General features: G+C 40.1%; 1 protein-coding gene across 2 annotated transcripts in view; it reads left to right on the top strand.

Moving 5' to 3' along the window:
- The window catches only part of AKAIN1 (A-kinase anchor inhibitor 1), a 58,420-nt gene extending 30,796 nt beyond the window's left edge, over positions 1 to 27,624 (top strand). For both annotated transcript variants that reach the window (XM_023228534.1, XM_023228535.3), the window contains exon 2: positions 24,786 to 27,624. In XM_023228534.1, the coding sequence (XP_023084302.1) occupies positions 24,786 to 24,979 (194 nt within the window). In that variant the 3' untranslated portion in view covers positions 24,980 to 27,624. The remainder of the gene's footprint in view (positions 1 to 24,785) is intronic.
- The last annotated feature ends 294 nt before the right edge of the window (positions 27,625 to 27,918 follow it).

The raw sequence follows: 27,918 nt of genomic DNA, 5'->3' as shown, positions 1-27,918 counted from the left end.
CAAAGTTACCTGCATTGATGTGGCATACACTAATGCTTGCTTAAACAACAGTAACTCCTCCTTCATTCATGTAGACGAGTCCTGATTTTGTTATCATAGCTACCTTCTGCCCATGTGACACAGGCAGATGCTCACGAGTCTAGGTTATAATGATGGTTACATTTCCATTGCCAGTGATTGGTTCGGAAGAGATACGAAAGGAAGCCTACCGGCTGGGATGTGTATGTATAGGGGTCATTTCACATTTCACCATTCCCTGCTCCCTATCTGCAGTTAGAGATTTAACAATTTTTGAAAAATCTGTCTGACTCTTTTACATTTCTCTGCTCACTTGAACTGCCATATTTACCATATATCAAGTATCAGGCTTTTAAACCTGTTCCATTTATCCATCTGTGTCTGTTTTGGTGCTATCATCACACTGCTTTAATTATCATGTCGTTTTTAACACGTTTTAGTATGAGGAGTGAAAAATCACGAGTAATGTCCTTCATGTATCATTGACTACTCTAAGAGAAGGGAGACCATTCTTTAATAATGAGTGTTAGCCTAGCGGATTGCTAGTCACTGTCACCTAAGTCAACTATATGCAATATTTTGCAGATGGTGAAAAATGTTACAGAAGATGTGATTTTAGGAGCAGAAACATGTTTGAAAAAGTGTCTACAACTGATTTAAAAGGAAACAGATGCTCACATGTTTTTGTGAACTCTCGTTTGGAGTTACTCAAGATGCTTACTGTGATTAACATTCTTGCAACCTTAAATCATGCTCTGCCGACTTCTAAGGAAACAGTTTCAAATGCCTTATTGAGTAATGGTGGAATAACAAGAACTAAATCAGGTTCTGACCTTCTTTTCCTGCATGTTGAGCAGACTGTCATTTCTGAAATGGATTTTTATCAACAAACTTTGTTTGCTTCTGCATATTTATCATGAGATGTTCTTTAAAGATGGTTCTTATTTCATGAAGTATATCGAAGTATGGTGGCTCTGAGAACTGGATTTTCTGCTTTTGGACACAAAGTGGGGCCGTGTTCTTTGCAAGAGCACTGGATGGTGCTCCCTGTGCCTCAAAAGAACACTGGATGGTGGTCCCTGTGCCTCAAAAGAGCACTGGATGGTGCTCCCTGTGCCTCAAAAAAGCACTGGATGGTGCTCCCTGTGCCTCAAAAGAGCACTGGATGGTGCTCCCTGTGCCTAAAAAGGGAGATAAAGCACAGCAAAGACTTTTTCTATGCCTCCTAAGGCAAAATGAGAGGGGAAAAGTTGGTAACTCACTAGTGCCTGAAGAGTCAAATTTATTAATTCAGAAAATAAAAATCCAAACGTTTTGTTGTGACAAAACAGAAAAAAATGCATTGCTCTAAGACTTGAACCTCTTAATTCCTGCCAATAATTAGTAATATAATAATGAATTAGAAGAAAACTTATACATAGATGATAATATGATATTTTAGGTAATTCTATATGTAATCTGGAGGACTTTCACACTAATAGATACTTATATTATTTCTGGATACATTGTAATTAATTTGGCAGACATCAGGTAGATATACCTAAGGTAAATGACGAGTTAATGGGTGCAGCACACCAACATGGCACATGTATACATGTGTAACAAACCTGCACGTTGTGCACATGTACCCTAGAACTTAAAGTATAATAAAAAAAAAGAAGAAAATCATGAAAATAATGGCTTTTCACAATCATACATAGCACATTTTAGAACTTTGAATATTAGAGGAATTTTTGCTTCCCAGAAAAGCTTGAACCCAGACGTGACAAGTGAATTGCTGAAGTCACTTAGTAGGTTAGTGTTGAGGCTGGCTGCAAGTCTATAACTTCATTCTCAGCCCAGTGTGGGTTCCACCATACTAGGAACTGTAAAATGCTTTTCACTGCGATCAGTGGGCAAAGGCCGTTTAGAGAACTGTGTGAAGGATCCTGAGCCAAGTTCACTTTTAACAAGCAAAAGGATGGATTAATAGTGCTTGCCTTAGAAAGAGGAGTGGTGATACATGAGGCCCACACCTGCTATCCTGATATCATGCCTTCCTTTTATTTTGAGACACCAGTTTGTACCTATTCTTAGCTTGTCTGTTAAGGATTCTTTTAGGCCATATTTGACATTTGAGTCAAGCTCTCTATTATCTGATTTTAGGACCAGACATGAAGGTTGAACAAGTGATCATATTAGAATCCTGAGCATTTGCTTTGAAAACTCCCATCTGTAATCTGAAAACTGAGTGTGGTACAAGAGTGTCATTTTCTTACTGAGTTTATGGGTTTGAGTTCATATTATAATTACAAGGAGGACATGAGTGTGGCGAGAAGATGTTGCTGTTGCTGTTCTTTCTTACACCTTACTCATTGCCTCCTATCCCTTTTGGAGTTTTGACAGGCAGACCTTGCCACTCTCCAATTACAAGTTAAGCATGCGATAGAGTCAGTAGCTGAGGGACCATTTTATCTGCTTTTATTGCTACTAATTAAAGTCTTGAGTGATATCTCCCTTTGATAAGTAGAAGATACAGGTTGAAACATTCCAATAGAGTGTTTGTCTGGGTTCATCTGTCTCTTTTAATGGGCCCTTGTACCAACCCATAGTTCCTCAATTAGTTTTTATGTTCTACTACCTACTTGCCTGGCAGATTGGCATAAACATAAGAGAGACACCAATTGTACACAGCAGGGAATAAAATAGAATGGAAAATTATTTAATTAATGGCCTAGGAAGGTAGCAGTAAATTCAAATCATAGAGGAAAATGTTATTTATACATTCAGTTACCTTTAGACATAATTGAATACACATTAGTGGCTTGTACTCCCAACTCTTCAATATTGATTTTAAAAGACCAGTGATGTGACAATTTTCCTTACCCATCATCACCAGAAATGCATTGTCTGTACCAATTTATTTTTATATTATGTGGGGGTGATATAAATGTTATGAGCTGCCTTTGTATAGAGAATGACACTAGTGTAGTATGCATTACCTGTAAGGCAAGTACTGTCAATATTTTCAAATGTCATGATAAAATTTTGTTAAGCTACTCAATCAACTTCAACCACCCCTTCTCCCATGACCATAGGGGGATACACTGAGGACAGCTTGTGTGACAAAGATATTATCTGTCTTCCCGGGGGGGACTCAGATTTCTGGCTCATTCTAGATTGTAGAAATCACCTTGACATTCTTAGCCCTATAAAAAACAGATGAGTTCATTGGTTAGAGATAATAAAGTAGAAATTACAACACATTTTTGACTTGCTTTTCTAGAGGTAAATTTAGTTTTCAGTGAATGAAACATTCTATTGGTAAAATAAATACAAAATTGTGATATATCTTCAATCTACCTGTGGTGCTAAGGTTTGTTAACCTTACCACAAGTCACAAGAAATGAATTGCTTACTCTTCTACTTTGCTGAATTCTGGCCTGTTAAGGCAAAAGAACTTTGTCATAAGTGAAGGGACTAATCTGTTTATTTTTCCTCCTTTTCCATCTTTGTATCAACTTATCTATTCCCCTGGGGTAACATAATTTTATACAAAATCATTTCTACATGCATTTTAAATTCAAATATCACGTGGGTTTTTTCACCATACTTTTTTCATCTTGCTCTAGATTTTTTGCACATGGTTAGAGAATATTTTCCACATACAGGTGTAATATCTACCTATGATATATATTCAAAAGAGTAATGGTCATTTCTATTCATCTGATAGTTAGAATTATACCCTTTCCCCAGTTTTCTACAAAGACATAATAGTTGTATTATTCAATTTTTAAAATAAACTGCCCAGAACATGATGTGATTCACATAAGTATACCAGATGGATTCAAAAGATATTGAGTCATATTGTTCAGCCTTCTGAACACACATATTGATAATATTATTTGCTAGCATTTCCTTTTTGTCATTTGCAAATATTCTACATCGATTCACCTGTTAATGCTTCATAAGAGTTGGAAGTGTATCTTCTGATTTTCTTACTTCTTGGAAGTCATTTCAATTCAGTTCTATTAACTCCAATTAAGTATTGAAATATATTGCTTGAAGGCTGCCAAGAAGACAAGACGACTTTAACATACACAGAATTTAAAGCATATATGGGAGGAAATGTTTCCATAGATGAGAGTTTGTAATTTGACAGTGTTTCTGACCAGTAATTTTTTGGCTTCATGATAAAGTAGAATTTGAACATTTTCCACCTGGTTTATTTCTATCTCTCAACAAGCCAAAAATTATCAGAATAGCAGTTCCATTTCCCTTTAACAAAAAGTTATTTCTTATATTGCACACGAACCTGGGTGCTTTGTTACATTTAATATAATTAAAGAGGAAAACCCTGGAAATGATACTAATCTTCATAGTCCTGGTTTGAGGCCTGGAGAGGGGATAGATACGTAATACCCAGAAGTTTCAAACCAATGTTTAAAACCTTTTTGAAGACTAGTGCTTGACTCTCGTTTCTCCAAATGCAGTGCAGATTTGGCAGTTAGCTGGTTAAGTACATGGAAAAGGCAGAACTTGCACTTCGGGACTTGAATCATCTGCTAGGTTGTGCCCATTAATTAAATAGACTGTAAAACAGTCACTTAGCTACCAAATTTCCTCACACTCTGAGGGTATAGGCTGAAGTTAGCATTGAAGAACAGGGTGGCTGCCTGAAACCTGCACCCGAATTACCTGCAGTCGTGGCTAAATAAGTACATTCCTGAGCCGGATCCCAAACCTACTGAATTGGCATCTCTGTGGGTGGAGGCTGAGAACATTCATTGTAACTATCAGTCCTCGGTGATTCTTACGGAAACTAGATTTTGAGAGTCACAAACCAACAAGAAGCTCCATGATCTGCCTGAGGCTGTCACTTAGACCTGATCTTTCCTGTAACTGGTCACCCTCTTTATCACTTTTCTCTTTGTTCTCTGCTTTCCAATGCCTACCCCAGGGCTGGGTGAGCCCTTTCCTCTTCACACTTCTGGCATTGCTTATTTATTTATTTTTTATAAAGAGAAATATGCAAAATGAGTATTTGTAACTCACAGTAGATTTGAAATCAGCCCAGCAGGTCCACACACACACACACACGCGCGCGCACACACGCGCACACACACATCACATTGAGCTCTTCATAGAGTTTGAATATGTACTACATATTTTAATCCTTATATTCATCCTAGGCATTTCTATTGTGATTGAAAGATGAGTTAAACTAGGCTGGGGAATTGAGACTTGCTCATAGTTTCCAGATATTCTGTGCCTTTGGTGAACATTTTAAGGACAAGGAAATGTGGATTTTCTCAATATCCCTAATGCCTAACACTTTGCCTGGCCTGTAGTAGACGCTGAATAGAAGTTGAAATGACTCCAGGTATTATTTACCGCCTCTGGCAGATCCAACCCTCCAGGACATGGGCCAAGAAAGCAGTCAGAGCAGCAGGATGCCTAGCTTGCTCAGAATCCTTTCCTAGGGGACCAGAAGAGTGAGATCCACCTTTCCCAACTCTGGCTTCCTGATTTCTGGAGTTTTCTTTCTAAAAGAAGATTCTGGTAAATAGGCCAGGTGAGAAAATGTGGCCATGCAACGGTATCATTTGTTATTTTCACTAATTTTGACCTAAGTCCTTATAATCTCTTTAACAGTATACAGACTCAAGTTAGCCCTTTTCTACGTAAATCCTTCTCTTATCAGTATCCATTACAGTATCAGTTGTTTTTGGTCTGTGGTACATTCCCCTCTCAGATTTCCCAAAAACCTTGAAGAGCTCCACCTTTTATTACTGTTTCCTTCATTTTCACGTGGCTATTAGCAAACAAATCCAGCAATCTATGAAAAGAGTAATACATCACACCTGAGTGAATTGTTCCAAAGAATTAAAGATTGGTTAGCATTAGAAAATTGGCCAGTGTGCTTTGCAATATTAATAAATTCAGTGAGATTAAATAATACATTTATCTCAGTGGATGTGAGAAAACAGTTGACAAAATTTGATAGGCATTTCTAATTAAAAAATAATTCTTAGGCAGCAAGAAATAAAAGGGAAATTCTTACACTACCAAAAGCTACCAAAAGCTCCAGAAAATATCACACTTAATATTGGGATAGCAAAATCTTTTCCTTTGCGATTAAGAGCAATATAGGAATTACCACGTTTTTTCAGTCTTTTACTAGAGGCTCCAACCAGCAAAGAAAGGTGAATAAGTAAGTAAATACATAAATAGAGGGTAAAGAAATTAAAAGGAAGACAGCAAGTTGTCATCATTGGGAGATGCCATCATTGTATATGGAAGTTTCAACAGATTATTAGAATTAAGAGAAGTTGGCCAGACTTGGTGGCTCACGCCTGTAATCTCAACAGTTTGGGAGGCCGAGGCGGGCAGACCATGAGGTCAGGAGATCGAGACCATCCTGGCTAACACGGTGAGACCCTGTCTCTACTAAAAATACAAAAAATTAGCCGGGCGTGGTGGCGGGCTCCTATAGTCAGCTACTCGGGAGGCTGAGGCAGGAGAATGGCTGAACCCGGGAGGCGGAGCTTGCGGTGAGCTGAGATGGCGCTGCTGCACTCCAGCCTGGGCGACAGAACCAGACTCAGTCTCAAAAAATAAATAAATAAATAAATATATAAAAGAATTCACAGAAGTTGGTGAGTTTTCTGAATTTAAAATCAATAATTAACATAAAAGATTTATTTCATTTCTATACATTAACAATAAACACTTAGAAAATACAATTTAAAGAAAAATATAATTTACTATGATGTGAAGTACCTTGGAATAAATTTAACAAAAGATGTACAATACCTTTGTAAACATGATTTTTTTTAAATTAGAGGAGACCTAAATAAATAGAGAGGTACACTATGGACATGGAGCAGAAATACAAAATATGGAAAGATCTAATTTTCCCAAGTGAAGCCAGTGAAACTCCATGCAACTATGGAGTCGCAGCCAAAATCCCAACAGACTTTTAAAGTTTTTGAACCTAATATTTTGATTGCCAAATTTACATAGGAATTCGAAGGGCCAAGATTAGCTAAGATATTATTCCATAAAAATAATAAGATGGAGAGACTTGTTCCAGATATTAAGGCTTATAAAGTAGTAGTATTTAAGACAGAGAAATGGGTGCAAGTCAAGTAGTTCAATGGAAAAGAATAAATAATTTTAAAACAGCCCCCAACATATATGGATACTTGGTTTATAATGAAGGAGCCATGGCAGGTCAGTAGGGAAAGGCCAAACGTCTGAAAACATTATTCTGTGGCAATTCACTATCCATATGAAAATACAGGAAATCAGGTCCTTACTTCACACCATGCACAAAAATCAGTTCCAACTGGATTAAAGTCTCAAATGTAAAATCAAAATTGCAAAGTTTTCAAAAGATGATAGAAGAGAACAACTTCAAGGGCTCAGGATAGAGAGTTCAAGACCACTACAAATTGTTAACCAGAAACGAATAAAAAAAGAAAAAAGATTTGATTACATTAAAATAAACTTCTGTTCATTAAGAGAAACACAGAGGTTCTTTTTGTAAGCCACAAAGAGGGCCATAGAAGTATCTGCTACACATATAATTGACAAGGAATATATATAAAAAAGTAAGAAAAAGGAAAAGAACTCAGTAGAAAAATGGATAAATAACTTAAATGGGTACTTCATAAAAAGAGGAATCGTCATAATAAATCAATCTCTGAATAGATGTTCAACCTCATTAGTTATCTGGGAAATGCAAATAAAATCCATGAAATATGGTTGCATACTTACCAGGTTGAAACTTTTAAAATGATGACACACACTAGGTATTGGTTAGAATTTTGAACGATGATAGGGTTCCTTGCTGATGAGAATGCAAATTTGCAGACCTCCTTTGGATAACAGGTTGGCAATACTTAGCGAATTTGAGCATGCTTATTATTCTCTACAGTGCAGAAGACTACTCCTACTTCTAGATTCTGGAAGTTCCTGCACACGTGTAGGCAAGGACAAGAATGTTAGAATTATTAATAATAGCTAAAAAACTGGAGTCAAACCAAATTCTATTACTGGTGGAATGGAAACATTTTGGTCTATTCATTAAATGGGACACTATATAGAAGTAAAAATGATCAAACCACAGATGCAGACACCAATATAAATTTGTGACAGAATATTAAAGAAAAACACGGAAATGATTGTGAGAAAATTCTGGAGATGATTTATCTTTCGCAGCATTAAGGGGACAAGATCGGAGAGCAGCACCCAGGTGGCGTCTAGGATCTGGCCAATGCCTAGTTCTTAGATTGAGTGGTGGCTAAACAGACAAACCAACTAACAAATTATGTTAGAAGAGTTTGTGGCTGAAGAACTTAATGTTTCATGAAAAAGTAAGATGAACTGAAAAAAACGCAGATGTTTTCACTAAATAAGGCAAAAATGACAGCACAATGACAGTGTTGTCATTGTAAGTTCTTGCATCTTAAACTAGTCAGTTATTATGTCTTCTGTAATTAATTTCTATTTACCAGAGTTTGCTAGCTAGAAACTTTTAAGCCACTATCTACAATTTCAATTAGATAAAATGTAATTTAATTTTATCTGAGGGTAGCTAATTTGCATCCTCAAAGGTTGTTTCACTTTTCCTCCCTTCCTCTAACTCTTCTTCCCTCCCTTTCTTCTTGTCTCCATTTCTGGTTCTCAGACCAAAAGCTCAATACATTTGACTTGGAGTTTTTGAATGTGGCAGCCAAGGCTCCCTGAGACACAGGGTGAAACACGTGACATTAATTTCCTGTCACACAGTTCTAACAAAAACTTCTGAAGTCTGGGTTTAATTTTCTTCAGCTTATTTTTTTCTTCTGAAATATCACTGAAAAAAAAAAAAAAAAGACGTAAAACATCTGATCTTGTTCTTCACTTCCTTTTCTATTTCCAGCCACCTGTTCTCTCTTTCTAATTAACCCCAACACAGTAAAAAGAGCCAAGATTCTCATTCTCATGGTTATAGAAAAAAAGGTATAATAAAAGAAAAACCACATACACTAGGATAGGGGAAACTCATGGCTGGAGGAAGATTTGTGTATTTCTTTATCCTATTTGTAGGTGAAGCAATGGTGACTCATATTCTCATTTATTTGCTTCAAAAATTAATCAGAAGTTTTCACCAGTATTTTGTAGTTTAGGTGTGAGAAAACCAAGGCTTGTTCAGGTGAACTCAAAAAGATGCTGAAATGGGATTCAAACCCAGTGCCTCTAAGATAAGGGCTTTCTCAGCACAGGCTCATGACTACAGAGCCTTAGAGTGTTGGCAGGACTTGGTTCATTACATACCAATGTGTGCAGGATTCAGGAAGTTTATAAGCTTGAGGAGAATGTTGTCATGGCAAGTGATTGACCAACAGGAACAAAATCATCTGGGAACATCACTGGACCCAACTGAAAAGAGCTTATTTTCACACTTCCTTGTTCTGTAGTGTTTGAAACCAAATGGAGGGAGTGGAGAACTGACCCCCTTAGAAGTTTATAGGCATACAAAGGGAAGAGGAGGGAGAAAACAAGAAGCTAAGAGATGGCAGAGATGAACTGGGAATAAGATTTTGAAACTGCTCATTGGCCTAGCCCTCTGTGGCCTGGAAACTGGAGCAGCCTTTCTAATATTCACGCTCTAGTGTGTTTTCTGCAGCGTCTCTCATGCAGAGGGGCTGAGCTGGCACCAAAGGAGTGTCTCCTCAGCTGCTTCCTCCTGTGTCTTAACTCTCACTGCAGCGAATCAGCAAAACATAGCAAACCAGGCCAAGAGCAGAAAATTAATGGGAGCGGAGAAAGTGGGGGGAGAAAGAACAGACTGGAAAACTGTGACTTTCAGAGCCACTCATTGAATGATACTTACTGACTGTGCACTGGGCACACGGGGACAATGATGAGTGAGAACAAAGAGGGTCCTCCCCTTGAGAGCTGATGCTCTAGGGGACGCAGGCTGCAACAACCTTGTGAGGGCGTGCCATTATCGTGCCCATTTTAGAGGTGAGGAAGCTGACTTGTTGAAGGTCCCAGAGTAAGTTGTAGCAGCTGGGCGTGGTGTCTCACACCTGTAATCCCAATGCTTTGGGAAGTGGAAGGAGGAGGATCACTTGAGGCCAGGAGTTTGAGACCAGCCTTGGCAACATAGTGAGCCCCACCTTTGCAAAATGATTAAAAATTTTAAAAATTAACTGGTGGTAGTAGCATGCACCTGTAGTCCCATCTACTCAGGAGTCTGAGGTGGCAGTTCAAGGCTGCAGTGAGCCGTTATCATGCCACTGCACTCCAGCCTGCGTGACAGAGTGAGGCACCATCTTTGAAAAAAATTTCATAATTAAAAGAAAAGTTTCTAAGTCCAAACGTTTTTAAGCAAATAAAGTAAGTGGTAATGAGACATGCATACATGCATGACTAGATTTTATCTTTGATGAACTGAGTACAGAGTCATAGGAAAGTCCATGTCCGCTAAGTGAGAGGAGGGGTGAGGGCGTGAGGCTGCACAAGAGACAGGGACGGGTCACGCAGGGCCCTGAGGCCCATGGTGAGAGGTTGAGCTTTCTTTCCAAATGCAGTGGAAGGCCAAGGAAGAGTTTGTGCAGGTGCATGACAGATTGGATTTGCATTTTTTAAAAGGGACTCCAGCTGCTGTTGGAGACAGTGGAGTAAATGGAAGCACACACAGAGGTGAGGAGATACATTTCTCTATTTTCCATTTTGTGCAGAGAAGGAGATCATCTCTGGCCTCTGTGTCCGGACACCAGCTCCTTGCTTTCCTTCCTCATCCTGAAGACGGAAGCTGCAGCAGGAAGGCGTCACGGAAGGGACTCTGGCCCAGGGTGTGGAGCACACAGATCTAATCCCGCGTGTGACTCCAGAGAATATCCTGAGCCTCCGGTTTTCCACTTAAAACAGAGAATTGATACTTCATTTTGGTTAATCATTTCACATCTTAAAATATTTCATGATACTTAAAAATTGTAAAAAGTCTTAGTTATCACATTGTTCCTGAAGGTGAAAACTCAGCCTGCCTTATGGAAACCTAGTGATGTTGGACATTTAATTAATGTTTATGAGTGACTATTTAGGAGGGGTCAGACATTGAGGAGACCTGGAGGAAGGCTTCTAGTGTCACACCATGGCCTGTCCCCTACCCCCATTACAGCCTTGAAAATTCATCATTAGGAATTAGTTTACAACATCTGCCTGCTTTTTATTGCTCCTTCTAATGCCTCCAGCCTGGTGTGAGAGCAAGAAAGCCTCCGAGGCCATGGAACTGCTTTAAAGCACAGCTATGCTTTATTTGCCTCTCAAAGTTTCTGCAGTCGGAATACACTGTCTCACAGAACTCCTGTAATTTTTCAAATGTACTGAATATGGAGGCTGTTGTAATTAATAGTATTAATCATCTAAAAGCATTACTGAATTCATAGCCTCTTCTTGTCATTGTGTGATGAAGGGATAAGGGAAATATTTTGACATTACAAAGGAATCATCTTGAAAAGGTTGGGAGCTGTTCTTTCAAGAAGAGTAGAAAGGATTTTACTTTACGGCAGAGGATAATCTTCCTCTGGTTAGCCCCCTGAGATTCCTGCTCTATACTCACTTCCTCCAGGGACTAAATATTACTTTTGAGAGATTATTTAGTTAAATTCTAGACTTGCACTTTCTGATAACTTGTCACATCTGGGAATTTGATTCCTTCTTTGGCAGAGAAATGGTGATTGTGAAGATTGTGTTATTTCAGGGAGGACCTTGGCATAGGGTGGGGGTGATTTTTGTTTTTGAAGATTCCTTTAAAATCACTCATAGTGCTCATGTTGCTTCCCTCCCTCCTTCCTTCCCAGGAAGGCAGAGTGTGTCCTCACCATGCCTGGGAACTGAGAATCTTTTTTTAAATATTTAAGAGATCTGGTAATATGGTCCAGTAATTCTTATCTGAATGGGGACAAGAAACCTCTGGACTCCATTTCCAGCTGCTTCAGAACTCTCCGGAGGATGAATCTATAAATGGCCCAGTAAGAGTTTTTGTTGTCCGAAAGTGCTGTGGATGTACTAGTTACTCTAAGTATATTTGATAAAATAAAACCAGCCCTTGTCTCATGAGTCAAGGATTTTCCCTATCTTCTTACCTCCAATGTCCTGGTCCCCCAGGAGGCCACCACTAGGACAAGGCAGAGGCTATGGAAGGTCCTGCAGTGGGGAAGAAAGTATGCGAGCCTCTGGCTTCCAAAATTTGCCTCCTGTTCTATTAGGACCTTGATGCTGTGGCTTCCTTTAGCACATGAGATCACAGTGTCTACTTTTGCTGCCCCTATAAATAGCAGGCTCCTACATCTGGAAGTCCTGAGTTCGGGCCAGCTTGGTGGTTTGGTGGTTCTGGATTGCTTTTCCTGAACCTTCTGTTTGTCAGCTGAAGAATGACGCGGTTCATACATTTGGAAAGGAGAGCTTGTTTCTCATAGAGGGCTGCAGCCTGCAGGGCGGCCATGCTGACCGGTTGGGCAGTGCAGCCGCGGATCACAGGCCAAAAACAGACACTTCTGGGCAGGGCCACAGGGAACAAGAATTCTGGCTGAGCAGACGAGATATCCATATTGAATAAGCTACAGGAGGAGTCATGAATAGTTATGAAAGAGAAACCTACGCATGCGCAATTGAGGTTCATACCTCCCCCTGGGTCCCGAGTTCAAAATACTGCGGAGGTAGCATGAGCCCAGGATGGAGTTTTCAGCCCCCTGACATCAAAAGATGAAGCAGAGGATGCAAAACCTTCACTGCACAGCCTGCATAGACTCATGGGAGCCACTCCATGGTCGATGGTCTCTTATCCCAAAGGAACGCTGCTGGCCTGGGCAGTGGCTCGCTCCTGTAATCTCAATACTTTGGGAGGCTGAGGTGGGCGGATCGCTTGAGCCCAGGAGTTCGAGACTAGCCCGAGCAATAATGGGATGGAAGGTGGGAGAGACCTTGTTATACCTCCTCCTTCGCCAACCCCGTTAGGCTTTCTTCCCTAAGGGTTAAACAGAAACCAGCCCTGTGGTGTGATAAGACACCATCTCTACAAAAAATACAAAAAATTAGCTGGGCGTGGTGTCGGGTGGCTGTAGTCCTAGCTAGTTGGGAGGCTGAGGCAGGAGAATCGCTTGAGCCCAGGAGGTTGAGGCTGCAGTGAGCAGAGCTAGGGCCACTGAACTCCAGCCTGGATGACAGGAGGAATGTTGGTTGGTGGTTTTATTGAAAAGTAAAAGGGAGGGGCAGCATCAGGTGATTGACTGACATCAGCGTGGAGTCTCCTGAGAAGGCTGGTTTCTGTTTAACCCTTACGGAAGAAAGCCTAAAGGGGTTGGCGAGGGAGGAGAGAGAACAAGGTGTGTCCAACCCCCAATCCCGTCAGGGCTCAGAACAGTTTCCCAGGTTACTCTGGGGTCCCCTTGGCCAAGAAGAGGTCTGTCAATATCCCTGATGAACATCGATACAAAAATCCTCAATAAAATACTGGCAAACCGAATCCAGCAGCACATCAAAAAGCTTATCCACCATGATCAAGTGGGCTTCATCCCTGGGATGCAAGGCTGGTTCAACATATGCAAATCAATAAATGTAATCCAGCATATAAACAGAACCAGAGACAAAAACCACATGATTATCTCAATAGATGCAGAAAAGGCTTTTGACAAAATTCAACAGCCCTTCATGCTAAAAAATCTCAATTAACTAGGTATTGGTGGAACTTATCTCAAAATAATAAGAGCTATTTATGACATACCCACAGCCAATATCATACTGAATGGGCAAAAACTGGAAGCATTCCCTTTGAAAACTGGCACAAGACAGGGATGTCCTCTCTCACCACTGCCATTCAACACAGTGTTGGAAGTTCTGGCTAGGGCAATCAGGCAAGAGAAAGAAATAAAGGGTATTCAGTTAGGAAAAGAAGAAGTCAGATTGTCCCTGTTTGCAGATGACATGATTGTGTATTTAGAAAACCCCATCGTCTCAGCCCAAAATCTCCTTAAGCTGATAAGCAACTTCAGCAAAGTCTCAGGATACTAAAGTAATGCGCAAAAATCACAAGCATTCTTATACACCAGTAACAGACAAACAGAGAGCCAAATCATGAATGAACTTCCATTTGCAATTGCCTCAAGGAGAATAAAATACCTAGGAATCCAACTTACAAGGGATGTAAAGGACCTCTTCAAGGAGAACTACAAACCACTGCTCAGTGAAATAAAAGAGGACACAAACAAATGGAAGAACATACCATGCTCATGGATAGGAAGAATCAATATTGTGAAAATGGCCATACTGCCCAAGGTAATTTATAGATTCAATGCCATCCCCATCAAGCTACCAATGACTGTGAAGACACAGAATTGGAAAAAAACTGCTTTAAAGTTCATATGGAACGAAAAAAGAGCCCGCATTGCCAAGACAATCCTAAGTCCAAAGAACAAAGCTGGAGGCATCACGCTACCTGACTTCAAACTATACTACAAGACTACAGTAACCAAAACAGCATGGTACTGGTACCAAAACAGAAATATAGACCAATGGAACAGAACAGAGTCCTCAGAAATAATACCACGCATCTACAGCCATCTGATCTTTGACAAACCTGACAAAAACAAGAAATGGGAAAAGGATTCCCTATTTAATAAATGGTGCTGGGAAAATTGGCTAGCCGTAAGTAGAAAGCTGAAAATGGATCCTTTCCTTACTCCTTATGCAAAAATTAATTCAAGATGGATTAGAGACTTAAATGTTAGACCTAATACCATAAAAACCCTAGAAGAAAACCTAGGTAATACTATTCAGGACATAGGCATGGGCAAGGACTTCATGTCTAAAACATCAAAAGCAACAGCAACAAAAGCTAAAATTGACAAATGGAATCTAATTAAAACTAAAGAGCTTCTGCACAGCAAAAGAAACTACCATCAGAGTGAACAGGCAACCTACACAATGGGAGAAAATTTTTGCAATCTACTCATCTGACAAAGGGCTAATATCCAGAACCTACAAAGAACTCAAACAAATTTACAAGAAAAAAAAAACAAACAACCCCATCAAAAAATGGGCAAAGGATATGAACAGACTTTTCTCAAAAGAAGACATTTATGTAGCCAACAGACACATGAAAAAATGCTCATCATCACTGGCCATCAGAGAAATGCAAATCAAAACCACAATGAGATACCATCTCACACCAGTTAGAATGCCAATCATTAAAAAGTCAGGAAACAACAGGTGCTGGAGAGGGTGTGGAGAAATAGGAACACTTTTACGCCATTGGTGGGATTGTAAACTAGTTCAACCATTATGGAAAACAGTATGGCAATTCCTCGAGGATCTAGAACTAGAAGTACCATATGACCCAGTCATCCCATTACTGGGTATATACCCAAAGGATTATAAATCATGCTGCTATAAAGACACATGCACACCTATGTTCATTGCAGCACTATTCACAATAGCAAAGACTTGGAATCAACCCAAATGTCCATCAGTGACAGACTGGATTAAGAAAATGTGGCATATATACACCATGGAATACTATGCAGCCATAAAAAAGGATGAGTTTGCGTCCTTTGTAGGGACATGGATGCAGCTGGAAACCATCATTCTTAGCAAACTATCACAAGAACAGAAAACCAAACACCGCATGTTCTCACTCATAGGTGGGAACTGAACAATGAGATCACTTGGACTCGGGAAGGGGAACATCACACACCGGGGCCTATCATGGGGAGGGGGTTGGAGGAGGATTGCACTGGGAGTTATACCTGATGTAAATGACGAGTTGATGGGTGCTGACGGGTTGATGGGTGCGGCACACCAACATGGCACAAGTATACATATGTAACGAACCTGCATGTTGTGCCCATGTACCCTAGAACTTAAAGTAGAATAATAATAATAAAAAAAGAAGGGGTCTGTTCAGTTGGGTGGGGGCCTTAGGATTTCATTCTTATTTCTCATTTCATAGATTTTCTAGAGTTCCTAGTGACTCCAAGAAAGGAGAAACCCTTGGGAGGAGTTTGACTTCTGAGTCTCTTGGGGGTGAAAGGAGGAAAACCTATATTTCTGCTGAATTTTGCAGACTTTTATGTGTGGTCAGAACAGCCTTTTAAGTCTCTCTGAACTCATAACATAGTCTTGGTTGTTATCTAAGGGCTCAGAAAAAGGAAATATTTAAAGGATTTCCAAGACAGTATTTTCATAAGCGTTCTCTGTGCCTCTACCTCCAGTGAAAAGTCTTTTTCCAAGTGTGTATTTCCCTGGTCAAAACAGTTATCTTAATGTAGCCCAATTTTTCCAAACTTTTCTTTATGGTTGTTACTTTTTGTGTCCCATTTAAAAAATCTTTTTCCACTCCCAGATCACAAAGATATTCTTCTAAAAGCTTGATTACTTTACTTTTTATAAATTTATTTTTTTTTAATTTTTCATAGAGATGGGGATCTCACAATGTTACTTAGGCTGATCTCAAACTCCCAGACTCAAGTGATCCTCCCATCCCAGCCTCCCAAAGTGCTAGGCTTGCAGGTGTGAAGCAGTTTTAAGTTCATAGCAAAACTAAGCAAAAGGTACAGAGATTTATTTTACGTCCCCTTCCCCCACACAAGCACAGCCTCCTCCTTTCTGCATCCCCCACAGACTGGTTCATTTGTTACAGTTAAACCTACACTGACATATCATAATTACCCGAACTCCACAGTTCGTATTAGGGTTTACTCTTGGTATTGTACATTCTGTGGGTTTGGACAAATGTGCGATGACATGTCCGTTGTTATAGTATCTATCATACAGAGTTGTTTCAGTCTCCTAAAAATCCTTTGTGCTCCAAATTATTTTACTATTCAGATCTAGATATGAAATCCATTTGGAAATTTTTTGTGTATAGTATGAAGTAGTCACTTTCATTATTTTTCTATATGAATAACTACTTGGCCCAGCCCTAAAGACTGAAAATACTGTCCTTTTCGTATCACACAGCAGTGTCATGTTTTCCATAAATCAGGTGTTCCATGTATCTGTGCAGTTGTTTCTGGATTCTTTAATGTACTGGTCAATTTTTGTGTCCCTGTACTATTATCACACTTTCTTAATTGACATAGCTTTGTAACTGATATTAATAGCTGGTAAATTAGGTCCTTCTTATTCCTTGTTTTGTTATTTTTCTTTCCTTCAAAATTGGCTTTGCTTTTTCTTGGCCAAAATAACTCAATGAGCATCTTGATTCCTAGAGTAAAATTGTCTTTTCCTTTTCAAGTTTTATTGGCACCATTTTTATGGCTTCCCTAAGGAATTACAATACAGTAATATTGTATCATTTAAATTATGTTCTAAAATAATTCAGCAGCTCTGCACGTGAAAGCTTTCCATGACCCTGTTAGCCAGCCACTTGTCTGCCCTGCCCTTTAAGGCCAGGCAAAGAATTTGCTTCCTTTTCCCCTTGGCCTTTCCAAAGTCCATCTGTGTTTCAAGGCCTTCTGCAAATCTTGCATATTTTTGCCTTAATTATGTAACTCTCCTCAGACTTCTGAAGCTATGCTGGGTGGCACAGATATGAGGATACATGGATGCTTTACTCTCAACAAAAGGCCCTGATACCTCCCCAGGACCCCAGGCCCAGCCTGGCCTCCTTTCTTCAACGTCATCGTCTGCCTCCCTCCCTGGTGGGCAGCAGCCGCTCGGGCTGCCTTCAGTTCCTCTCCGGCCTTGCTCTTGTTACACACATCAGGGACTTGCCACTCAGGGGTGGATCTTTTTGCCTGGAGTGTTCTTCCCTTCCTGCTCCCAGCACCTTCCTTTTACCAGTTAATGTTCATTAATCCTTAAGTCCCCTCTCTGGACATCTTTCCCTGACCCCTAAACTAGATTAGTTCCCTTTGTGGTATTGCAATCATGACAGGTTCATTGTCTGATACACACAGCAAGTCAATACATGGAGACTCTGGGTTGCAACAGAGAAACAGGTTTAATCGTACAGTAGCTGATGAGGAGATGGGAGGAAACCTCAAATCCATCTACCCAAGGAGATTGGGGCTATGGATCTTAAGGGTTTGGAGTGGGCTGAAGTGTGTGGAGATAGTTGATTGGTCGAAGAGTGCAGGGTGAAGTTCTGGGACAGGAGGATGAAGATGTTGCATTCTCATACTGATCCTGTTCTTCTGTGGGGTTTGGCATCTGCTGTTTTACTAGAATTTGGGTTCTGAAAAACTTCTTAAGTGATCCTTAAACAAAAACCTCATGATTGTAATGTCAGCTCTCCTGTCAGTAGGAACAATGGGATGCACCGGCAGTATCTAGTGTTGAGTGACTTTCAGCAACAAGTAAGCGGGCCAGAGCGCGGCCTGACTGATGCTTCATTATAACTCTATTTCTGTCCGGAGTGTGGCATTCAATTCCTGTCAACCTTGTGGGGATGGTTTCGGTATGCTCCCCATGCTCCCTTCGTAGCACACGTCATAGCTCCCAATTATAAACCCATTTGATTAGCTGGTGAACATCTGACCCTTCTAGATTGTAAGCTCCCATAGGGCAGGGGCTATGACTGTTCTGCTCAACATTTTAGTCTCCAATACCTAGCCTACTGTTTGTCATGTAGTAAGGGCTTTGTCATTCTTTTATGAATGAATGTATGTATGAATGAATGTATGTATGAATGAAACATTTTGGCCTAGTGGCCTATGTTATTCTCCATAGTACCATGCATGTAGGTCCTCCATAAATATCTTTCTGATTCATGTCATCTTGTTGTCTAGGACATTTTAATAAAGAACTCCATAAATATATAAGTTATATAAGAGTAGCTGGCTACAATCTGAAATAATGTGACTGGCCATTTTAGGTAGAGTCGGGGTAATTCTTAATTCCCCGTATCTGATTTGATAAGGGTGGTGGTGGTAAGAGGCAGTATCACTCAAATATGACTTAGAAATGTCCTCTGGCTGCTGATAGCTGTCTTGCTTTCTGCATCTCAAATCTGCCTAAAATGCTTCTGATTTGGTTACGGTGCATAGGGGAATAGCATGCTCAGTTGGGCTAGCAGCAAGTTGGAAACTCAGGGGCTGTGGCTTCTCATTGCTGGGAACTCATGTAACTTTAGCTTGTTTGGTAGCAAAGCAGGGCTCCTGGGTGAGCTTTATTTGCAGTTGGTGTAGATGAGTGAGGTTTAACATCTGGTCCTTTATGGAAAATTCCTGTAGTTCCAGAGATGGAAGAAAAAAGCTATCATTCTATTATTAAAGGGCCCAGAATTAGCTCTTGTTCTCTGTGTTCCATATGCTTGTCATTGATAAATGACCACACTGTCTTTGCAGTCTCAAGCAATCAGAAGGGGAGATAAAATATCTGCTCCCTGGTTACCAGCAGCAGCCCTGTGTATTAGAGTGTGTGCAGGGAGTGGTGCTGGAGTCCTGTCTTGCTCTGGTAGGGACTTCTGTAATTTGCATATTTAGTGAGTCAGTGAGGAGAGATGAGAGATAGAGATGCCATTTGTGATACAACCTCTGGTGCCCTATGTGTGCAATGTAGAAAAAAATCACTAACCAGATTCTGTCTCAAAATGGAACGCTGACCTTTTCCAAAACCCGCCTCACTGGAATATAACAGGGCTAATGTAATAGAAGTAAATGACACTTAGGTTCCAGGGGGAAAATTGATGGAAGTTTTTATCAGGAGGGTCATCCAATGGTTGTTAGAAGCACAATTTTAATGGCTATACATGAGAAATTAAGATCAATTATTAACCATATTGCAACTGAGTTCCTTAGACACCTTCCACTGGGGAGGCATGAATGGGATATGGGGCAGAAAGTTCTGAGGGGCGTGGTGGGGAGCTGTAGAGCTCACAGCGGTCTGTGGAAGGCTGAACCCCCCCATGGGGGAGCACTCGGTGATCACAGATAAGCAGGACCATGTGGATGCCTGGGGTTGGGGAAAGGCGAGTAACAGTAAGAGGAGGAAAGACACTGAAGACAAATTCAGTTACACCACATTCTTGATCTTGGTTTATTTATACTGGGCATTTAAGAGTTTATAGCCAATTAAATCAATTCCTCAATTGTTTTGTGAAACACAAAAATGTTGTTGTAAATGCTAATTAGGCTAGAGGATGTTTGCATCATTTAAAACTAGGCAACAGTCTGCCTACGATGCTAAGTGATTCATTACACTGAAGTGAATTCAGTGCATATAAGTCATTGGTGAGACTCGGAGGATTTGGGTGGCTGGCCCTGCCTTCTGTTGATTGTGATGTACTTCCTCACATGGTACTTGTATTATTATAAGAGTCTCCATCAGGAGTTTCCCAAATACCTTGCCCTTACAAGTGAATGCCATAGGAATGCCAGGACGTATGAGTGTGGTGCTGCACAAAGACTAACCTGTGAACACCTGTTCTCCAGGATGCTTTGCCAAGGCCATGGGGTTAAGTGGTTCCTTCCTTCTAAGTAGCTGTGTTCCCACCTCTTGATCCGAATTTTTGGGCACAGCAGATTGGGCCAGAATAAACCTTGTTATTCAACCTATGGCTGGCTTAAGAAGTGGCCTGGAGCCTGGTGTGGTGCAGTGTGCCTGTAGTCCCAGGTCTGGGAGTCTGAGGCTGAAGGATTGCTTGAGCCCAGAAGTTTGAGACCAGGCTGGTCAACATAGTGAGACCCCATCAGAAAACAAAACAAAACAAAAAATACTGCCTGGTATAAAAGTGCTGCTTTATAAGGATAATGGTGATATGGAGAGTCAGTTAGGCTCTCTCTCACAGGAATTTCAACTGAAGATATGGCAAAGGTCAGTCAGTTGCAAGAACATTAGCGAGGACTTTAGCTGGAATGCCCTCAGAGGGAAGGAGATATGTACAGTCATGAAGCACTGCACGTTGTGAAAATGCAGAAATAAGAGTGAGTGAATGCGTAAAGTCAGAGAGACTCCAGAAGAAGCAGAGAGGTGCTTGGGTGGTCGCAGCAGATGGAGAGGTTAGGCTCACTCATGGCAGAGGATAACCTATGTGGTGCTATACTGGATTTTTCCAGTTTCCGCGTTGTAAGGTGAAGCTCAGCTGAACGGTTCCTGGACACTTGGCTATGATATTTGTATCTCTATTTTCATGGTCCCCTCCCCTCTACCATAGCTTAAGGCAATGGAAGAGAATATTATTCTTCGCATACCAAAGGGTCTAACCCACAAGCAGTATGTGTGCTTTCTGCACCTTTTTATTTTGCATGTATTGTCTGTTAAGTGCTCTGGGTGGCTCTTCTTCCCACCTTAATCCTTGTCTTTCTCTGCTCCAGCCTTCGCCGCTCTCTTTGTCCCACAACCTCCACTGCAGGTAGATATGTATGACCCGAAATGAAGTGGTAATGAGGGCAGTGAGAGTTAACACGCATCTAGTTTGACTAAGATACTCTTTCTAGGAGCAAGCCTAAATGTTTTGAAATTGTTTTTGTCTTCACACTTGTGCACTGTATAGTGATAGTAGACAGAGCAATCTGGGTTTCGCATTTGTCCTGCTGGCAGTATATACTGTATTCTCTCTTTTCAATGTAGCCTTGGCTTTGCTTGGAAGTAATTTTTTAAAAATCCTTAATGGCTTCTTTGTTTTAGCATTAGAACCTTCTTGAGTTTTATTTGTATTTTATTTTACTTTTTTTTTTTTTGAAGAGAGAATCTTACTCTGTCACCAGGCTGGAGTGCAGTGTCATGATCTCAGCTCACTGCAACCTCTGCCTCCCAGGTTCGAGCAACTGGGACTACAGGTGCTCACCACCATGCCAGACTAATTGTTTTGTATTTTAGTAGAGACAGGGTTTTGCCATGTTGGCCAGGCTGGTCTCAAACTTCTGAGCTCAAATGATTCACCCACGTCGGCCTCCCAAAGTGCTGGGATTACAGCTCTGAGTCACTGCGCCTGGCCCCTCCTTGAATTTCAGAAAGAGATATGACTGCCTGGCCTGTGAATATATTTCCTAGCCTCCCACATAGCTAGGTGTGGCCATGTAATTAAGTTTCCCTGGATAGAATGTCAGTAGGGTGATGTTTGCAACCTTTATGACAATTCTTTAAAAGCAAACTGCTTGCCCTCCATTTTCGTTTTTGCTTTCTTTTGGTCCCACGTGGGATATTGGTTAACCAGCTTCACTCAGGTAAATGAGGGCAATATTGTTAAAAAGATTAAAGCAGTAAGATGTAAGGAAGTTAGAGTCCTTAGAGAACCCATGCAGCAGAGCCACTTCCACACTGGAGTACTTCTGAACTGTTACACGAGAGAGCAATGAATAGCTCTTGTGTGAGCTGTCCTCTTTTTGAGTTTCTCAGTTACAACAGCTTAGTCTATTCCCTGATTAACACACAATGGTGGACACTTACAAATGCTTACAAATGTGTTAGGGACCACACTGAGTGCTGAATACGCTTTGTGTTGGTTAACTCTCCAACAACCACCCTAAATTAATGCCACTTGCCCATTTTACAGATGTGCAAACAGGCTTACAGAGGTGAAGTGTCTTGGCCAAGACTGCATGAATGCAAGTGGCAAAAAGGACCTGAAATCTCTGAAGTGATTCAAAACACGTATTCTTGATAGCTAAACCCTCATGACTCTTCATATAGAAAAATTGCTATTCTTCTTGGCCACTTCACAGCTTCAGTCTATTGCAATTCATGTGTGCAGACTCCTCTGCTCAGTTTGATGTACATTGATGGTTTTATCCTGTTTTTAAAAATACCGTTCTTTGCTCTGAATAGATTTATCTCGCTTTGTTCATTAGATTGTAAATCCCTCAATGGATGGATAAAAATGCTCCATAAATGATGATTATATGACTTAATGAATAAGAACTGTCTGGTCTTCCAGAATTACTCAGTATTATCTTTTGTGATGTTTCCTCATAGATATATAAATTCTGTTGTTAATTAATCAACCCCAGTGAACGTCATCCCTCCAATTTTAAATACATCTTCTTGGTAGTGAGCATATTTCTGTAGAGGAAATATCCAAAAAGATGATTTTAAAAAAGAAATTATGTCCATTCTGTTTACCACTATAAATATAAATAGGTGGGATTTAGAGTTTTCCAAATCGCACTTCAACCAAATGGTAGATTTATGATCAGTTTACCATGTATGAATTAGTATTATGTCTGCTGCACAATAGAAACAAATACAGAATAGCAGTTGCCTTAAACAAGGTATATTATTTTTTTCTAACCTAAAAAGAGGCCTGGAGGTGGGGATCTGAGAACTGATATGGTGGCTTCTCGGTCATTGGATCCCAAGCTCCTTCTTTTTCTTCTGAAATCCCTGAAAACAGTTTCTATTCTAATGGTTCTAATGGCTCTGCCCCTTGTAATAACTATCAGGCCAGAGTTGCGGCAATAGGATGGGTAGAGGATAAAAGGCCTTTATCTGACTTTACTCTTCTACATCCCTTTTCCAGGATTTTTATTAAATGAACTTCCACTTCCACCAAGAATTTAGCTATACCTAGTTACATAACTACTCGAATAAAATTAAAATTGTGTTTTTAACTAAGAAAGAAAGTAGAGAATCAGTGCTGGGTAGACTGCCTAGCCTTCTAATTAGGAAGTTCCCACCATTCCAGATTAGGGGTTGACAAACTGGTCCACAGGCCATATCTGGCCTGTGGCCTGTTTTTTTGTAAATGAAGTTTTACTGAATGAAAGCCCTGTGCACTCATTGACAGCTGATTTCATGCTACAACAGCAGAGTTGAGTAGTTGTTCCAGTAATTGTATGACCCATGAACTTAAACTATCTCCTAACTGGTTCTTTAAAGGAAAAGTTTGCCCATCTCTGCTCTAGATCCCAGGGGGCGGGAGCAGGGGGCAGGTTCTGATGAAAAAGTTTGCCAGTGCCTGCTCTAGATCACAGCGGGCAGCTTCTGGTAGTTTCACTGGTTGTGATCCTATTGTAGGAGCAAAGTTGACCTTGATATGGATTCAGTCATCATCTGTTCTCTGGCCCCAGTGAGGTTATATACGCTATGCATGTGTTTGAGTGCAAGTAACATGAAACCTGAATAATATTCGATTAAACAGAAAGGAATTATTTTCATCACATACATGAATGCCCAGAAGGACATGGCCCAGGGCTGGTACAGATGCTCAGTGCTGCCTTCAAAATTAGGCTGCTTCTTTCTCCCCAGCCATGGCCAGAATGTTGACTTTCATCTTCATGCTTACTGGAAGAAGAATGCAACACCTGAAGGCTTATGTCTGCATTTCCTGAAGGAAGTGGGGAAGGTGCAAAAGGGCAAGGGTCTGTTCTTTTCTAGAAACTTTCCCAGAGGCCCTCATTGGCCAAAACTGTCTCTCTAGCCAGCTGAGGATCCTAGGATTCAAACAACCATGGAAGAATAATATTGGGAAAAAACCCAGTAAAAGAAATAACAGTACAGCAGTGAAAGATAATACAATTTTTAAAATATACTATAACAACTATTTACATTACATTTATATTATATTAGGTATTATAAGTAACTACAGATGACTTCAAGTGTATGGGAGGATGTGTGTAGATTATATGCAAACACTAGGCCATTTTATATCAAGGACTTTGGTATCCACAGCATGTCCTGAGACCAATCCCCCAATTGTATGTGCTCTGGTGGGCTTCTCATAGTTAACTGGTCCACTCCAGTGTGTTCTTAAAGTCTCACTCTTCCCTCCTCTCTTTCTCCCCTACCCTTTCCTCTCACATTCCTGAAATTAATTTCTCTCCTTCTTCCCTCCTTTTCATGTTTTTGGGTAGGTGAGAAACCTGGAAATGAGCCTGAAGAGGTGAAGCTGCAGAATGCCAGCAAACAGATTGTGCAGAATGCAATCCTGCAAGCTGTGCAGCAAGTCTCCCAGGAGAGTCAGCGCAGAGAAGAGAGAATCAGTGACAACCAGGGCCACATCCAACTGGGCGTTGGGGAGTTAACCAAGAAGCATGAAAAGAAGTAACATGGTGGATTTTGCTCTTGACATGTGCTTGGTTTCTAGCCTTCCTCTTAGTATAGGACGCATCACCAAAATGTTGCCAATAAAGCAAACCGAAGTGTCACCGGCACCTAGCTGTAGAATGAATTCGCACTAGACCCTGGCTGAGAAGCACTGTTGTGAAAAAGTGCATTAGACCGTTCTGTTCATATTTATGCAGTGCCTCTGAGACACAGTGGGGCCAAATAGGACACTGTAATTGCAAAGTCATTTTGCAGGCCAATTTATTTTTAAAGTTCTTTTATTTGAAAAAAAGAATTCTATGTCTCGTTTATTTACTTCTGCCTTTTATGCATTCCTTCTGTGAATTTAACAAGCAGTCTTTTTGCTGAAATACTTAGTACAGTACTGAGTTCTTTTTAATATATTAAAAAGACATGCTAGAAAGGTGAGGGAATGGAGTTTTAGTTACCTTCAAATGTGAAATTGAGGCTTTTATAAGGTGGGTTCAGGTCTAAGATCAAATTAAGCAAAGGGAAAGGCTAAGGCTGAGTCCCTCGGGATCATACCAAGGCATTTATTAATATGTATGTCATTTTTAAAAAGGGAGGAGTTTAAGCTTCTCAAGAACTCAGTCTTTTAGTCTCAATTCTCTGAATATTTCATAATTGGTGTTTATGCTCTGTGTAGAAATATTTTGGGAATATTATGGATTTCTTGTCTCATCTCAAGATTAAATAAATAAGACAAGTGAGTCTACACATGTGAGTTGCCAATGACTCAATTCCTTAGCAGCCTCATGGAGAATGGCTAGAAGTGTGGATTTCTTCAACAGCTGCCTATCATTAAGAGACTTACACGTGGGGCTGACTATGGGGTGTAACATCCTTGGAAGGGATTCTGGGGTCCTTACAAATGCTTTTTTGCCATCAGGCTATGCATTTGCATTAGGACCTTACTAACTTTTCCCATCCACACGTTAACATTATTTTTTTGAGATTATGAAAGTCACACATTTCAGGAATACATGAGAATACGATAGGGATAGTAAAGTGACAGTGTTTTGAATGCAGTGACAGAGATATGTGTGTGCACATGTGTAATAAAAGTGTCTGTGCAGCAACAGGCTTGATCCCTGCTCCATTTCTGTGAGAATAATGCACGTATTTCTGGAGTCCCATTTCCTGGGTTTCACAAAAGTTATTGAATTGGTGCTATTGGGGACAGAGGAATAATTTGACCTTGGTTAAAAACCTTCTGGTTTCAGAGTATCAATATGTACGTTTGATTTTTTTTAAAGCAAAGTATTATGGTATGAAGTGTGACTGATATTAAGATATACTTCTAAAATTCCAATATGCTACAGTTTCTAGAATAAATCTTTGGATAAAAGATAATGAATGAAAAAATATCTTAGCAGTTTTGTTATGCTAGCTACCACAGTGCACAGGTGGAATAAATTCACAGGAAACGTGGATGGAGAAGGAAGCAGAAGGGCTTACAATTTAAAGCTGTTTACTCACAGGTGTTTCTTTTAGTGGAATTTATGCTAAGTGAAGAGTGAGTTTCAGCTGACCAAAATTCATATAACTGATGTGATATAATTGCATAGCATACATAATGAGAATGAAGGTATTCAGGGAAATTATTCAGGAGTGCCACAAATAAAATAAATAAATAAATCTAAAGCTTGTAGTTTGTAAGTGATCAGTACTATGTCTACTCAGATATTTGGATATGACCAGCCTTTGTTTTTGCTGTCAAGTGACAGAAACATATAAACATAGTATTTTTCCTCTCTGATATGTCTGTACTAAAAAATTGGGAATTTTTGGAACATCTTATTGACCTCTGTATCTAAACGTTATTTATAAATAAAACATACACAGCTTTGAAATATTTTAAGCAAAGTTTTCTAGACTCTGCTGTTTGGCTCATTTTGTACGTGGATCTTACCATTACTTGGCACCACGAGGCTTCCAAGGCTATTTTCAAACTCCTAGGTATCATGACCAGGGGAAGTGCTTCTTTAATGGGCCCTTCACTGTGACTGCGTGAGGACAGCCATGGGGTGGTGGGTCCTGAGGCTTGAAGAGAGAAGGATGTATGCTAAGAAGTGGGCTTTTGATCTCAAGAATTCAAGGTAAGTGGGTCTGGAAGGTAGAGTGTCTGCCCTAATCTTGGAGATGGAAAATCAACAGCAAGGGACAGAGATATGACTAAGTTGTAGGGAGGACAAAAGGAAGTTCGGCAACCCCTGTGCTCAATAGGTAGGTGCCATACTGGCAAAATTTTAAGAAAGCTCGGTCATAAAAATAAACGAGTTAAAGACCTGTAAACTCTTACAGATCTTTCAGTCTGAAGAAAAAGTTACTAGATTTTACAAGGGGCCTATAGAACTTCATTTGACATAGGATTAAGGTGGATTTCCACTTGATTATTATCGTAAACCAGATCACAGCTTTTAGTTTCAGAAATGAGTAGGAACATTTACTTAGTGTCCTTTATCTTTCTGATTTACTACATACACAGGCTTCCCATCTCTGTGTGTTCAGCTGTTCGTCTTTTCCGTTGCCTGCCCCTAGGGTAGAACTAAAGAAAGAAATCCTTTCATCTTACTTTGCTCTGCTGTAATCATCTGTTCAGTGCAAACAGTATTGTAAATTGATGCAAAATGACTAACAGGTTCTCTTCATTTCTGATTTATTTTTTAGCTGTTTAGGTTTCCTTTATGGTGGAATTTCAGGTTACAAAGAAATGAATCTATCATTTAAAAATAATCATTGAATTTATGCCATTCAGAGATGAGTAACTGGCTGTTTTCAAGGCTGTTTTGAGGTTTCTATGATAAAACAATACAAAAGAGAGGAACCTTTAATTTATCCACTGTAATAGGTTACTCTAGTAAAATACAGTAAAATATATATATATATGAAAAATCTGAAACTAGTTTAGCCCCTATA

The sequence above is a fragment of the Piliocolobus tephrosceles genome, chromosome 18, assembly GCF_002776525.5.
Source record: "Piliocolobus tephrosceles isolate RC106 chromosome 18, ASM277652v3, whole genome shotgun sequence".
NCBI classification, from domain to species: domain Eukaryota; kingdom Metazoa; phylum Chordata; class Mammalia; order Primates; family Cercopithecidae; genus Piliocolobus; species Piliocolobus tephrosceles.
Note: the sequence above shows the minus strand (reverse complement) of the source record. Positions and strands in the feature narration are given on the sequence as shown.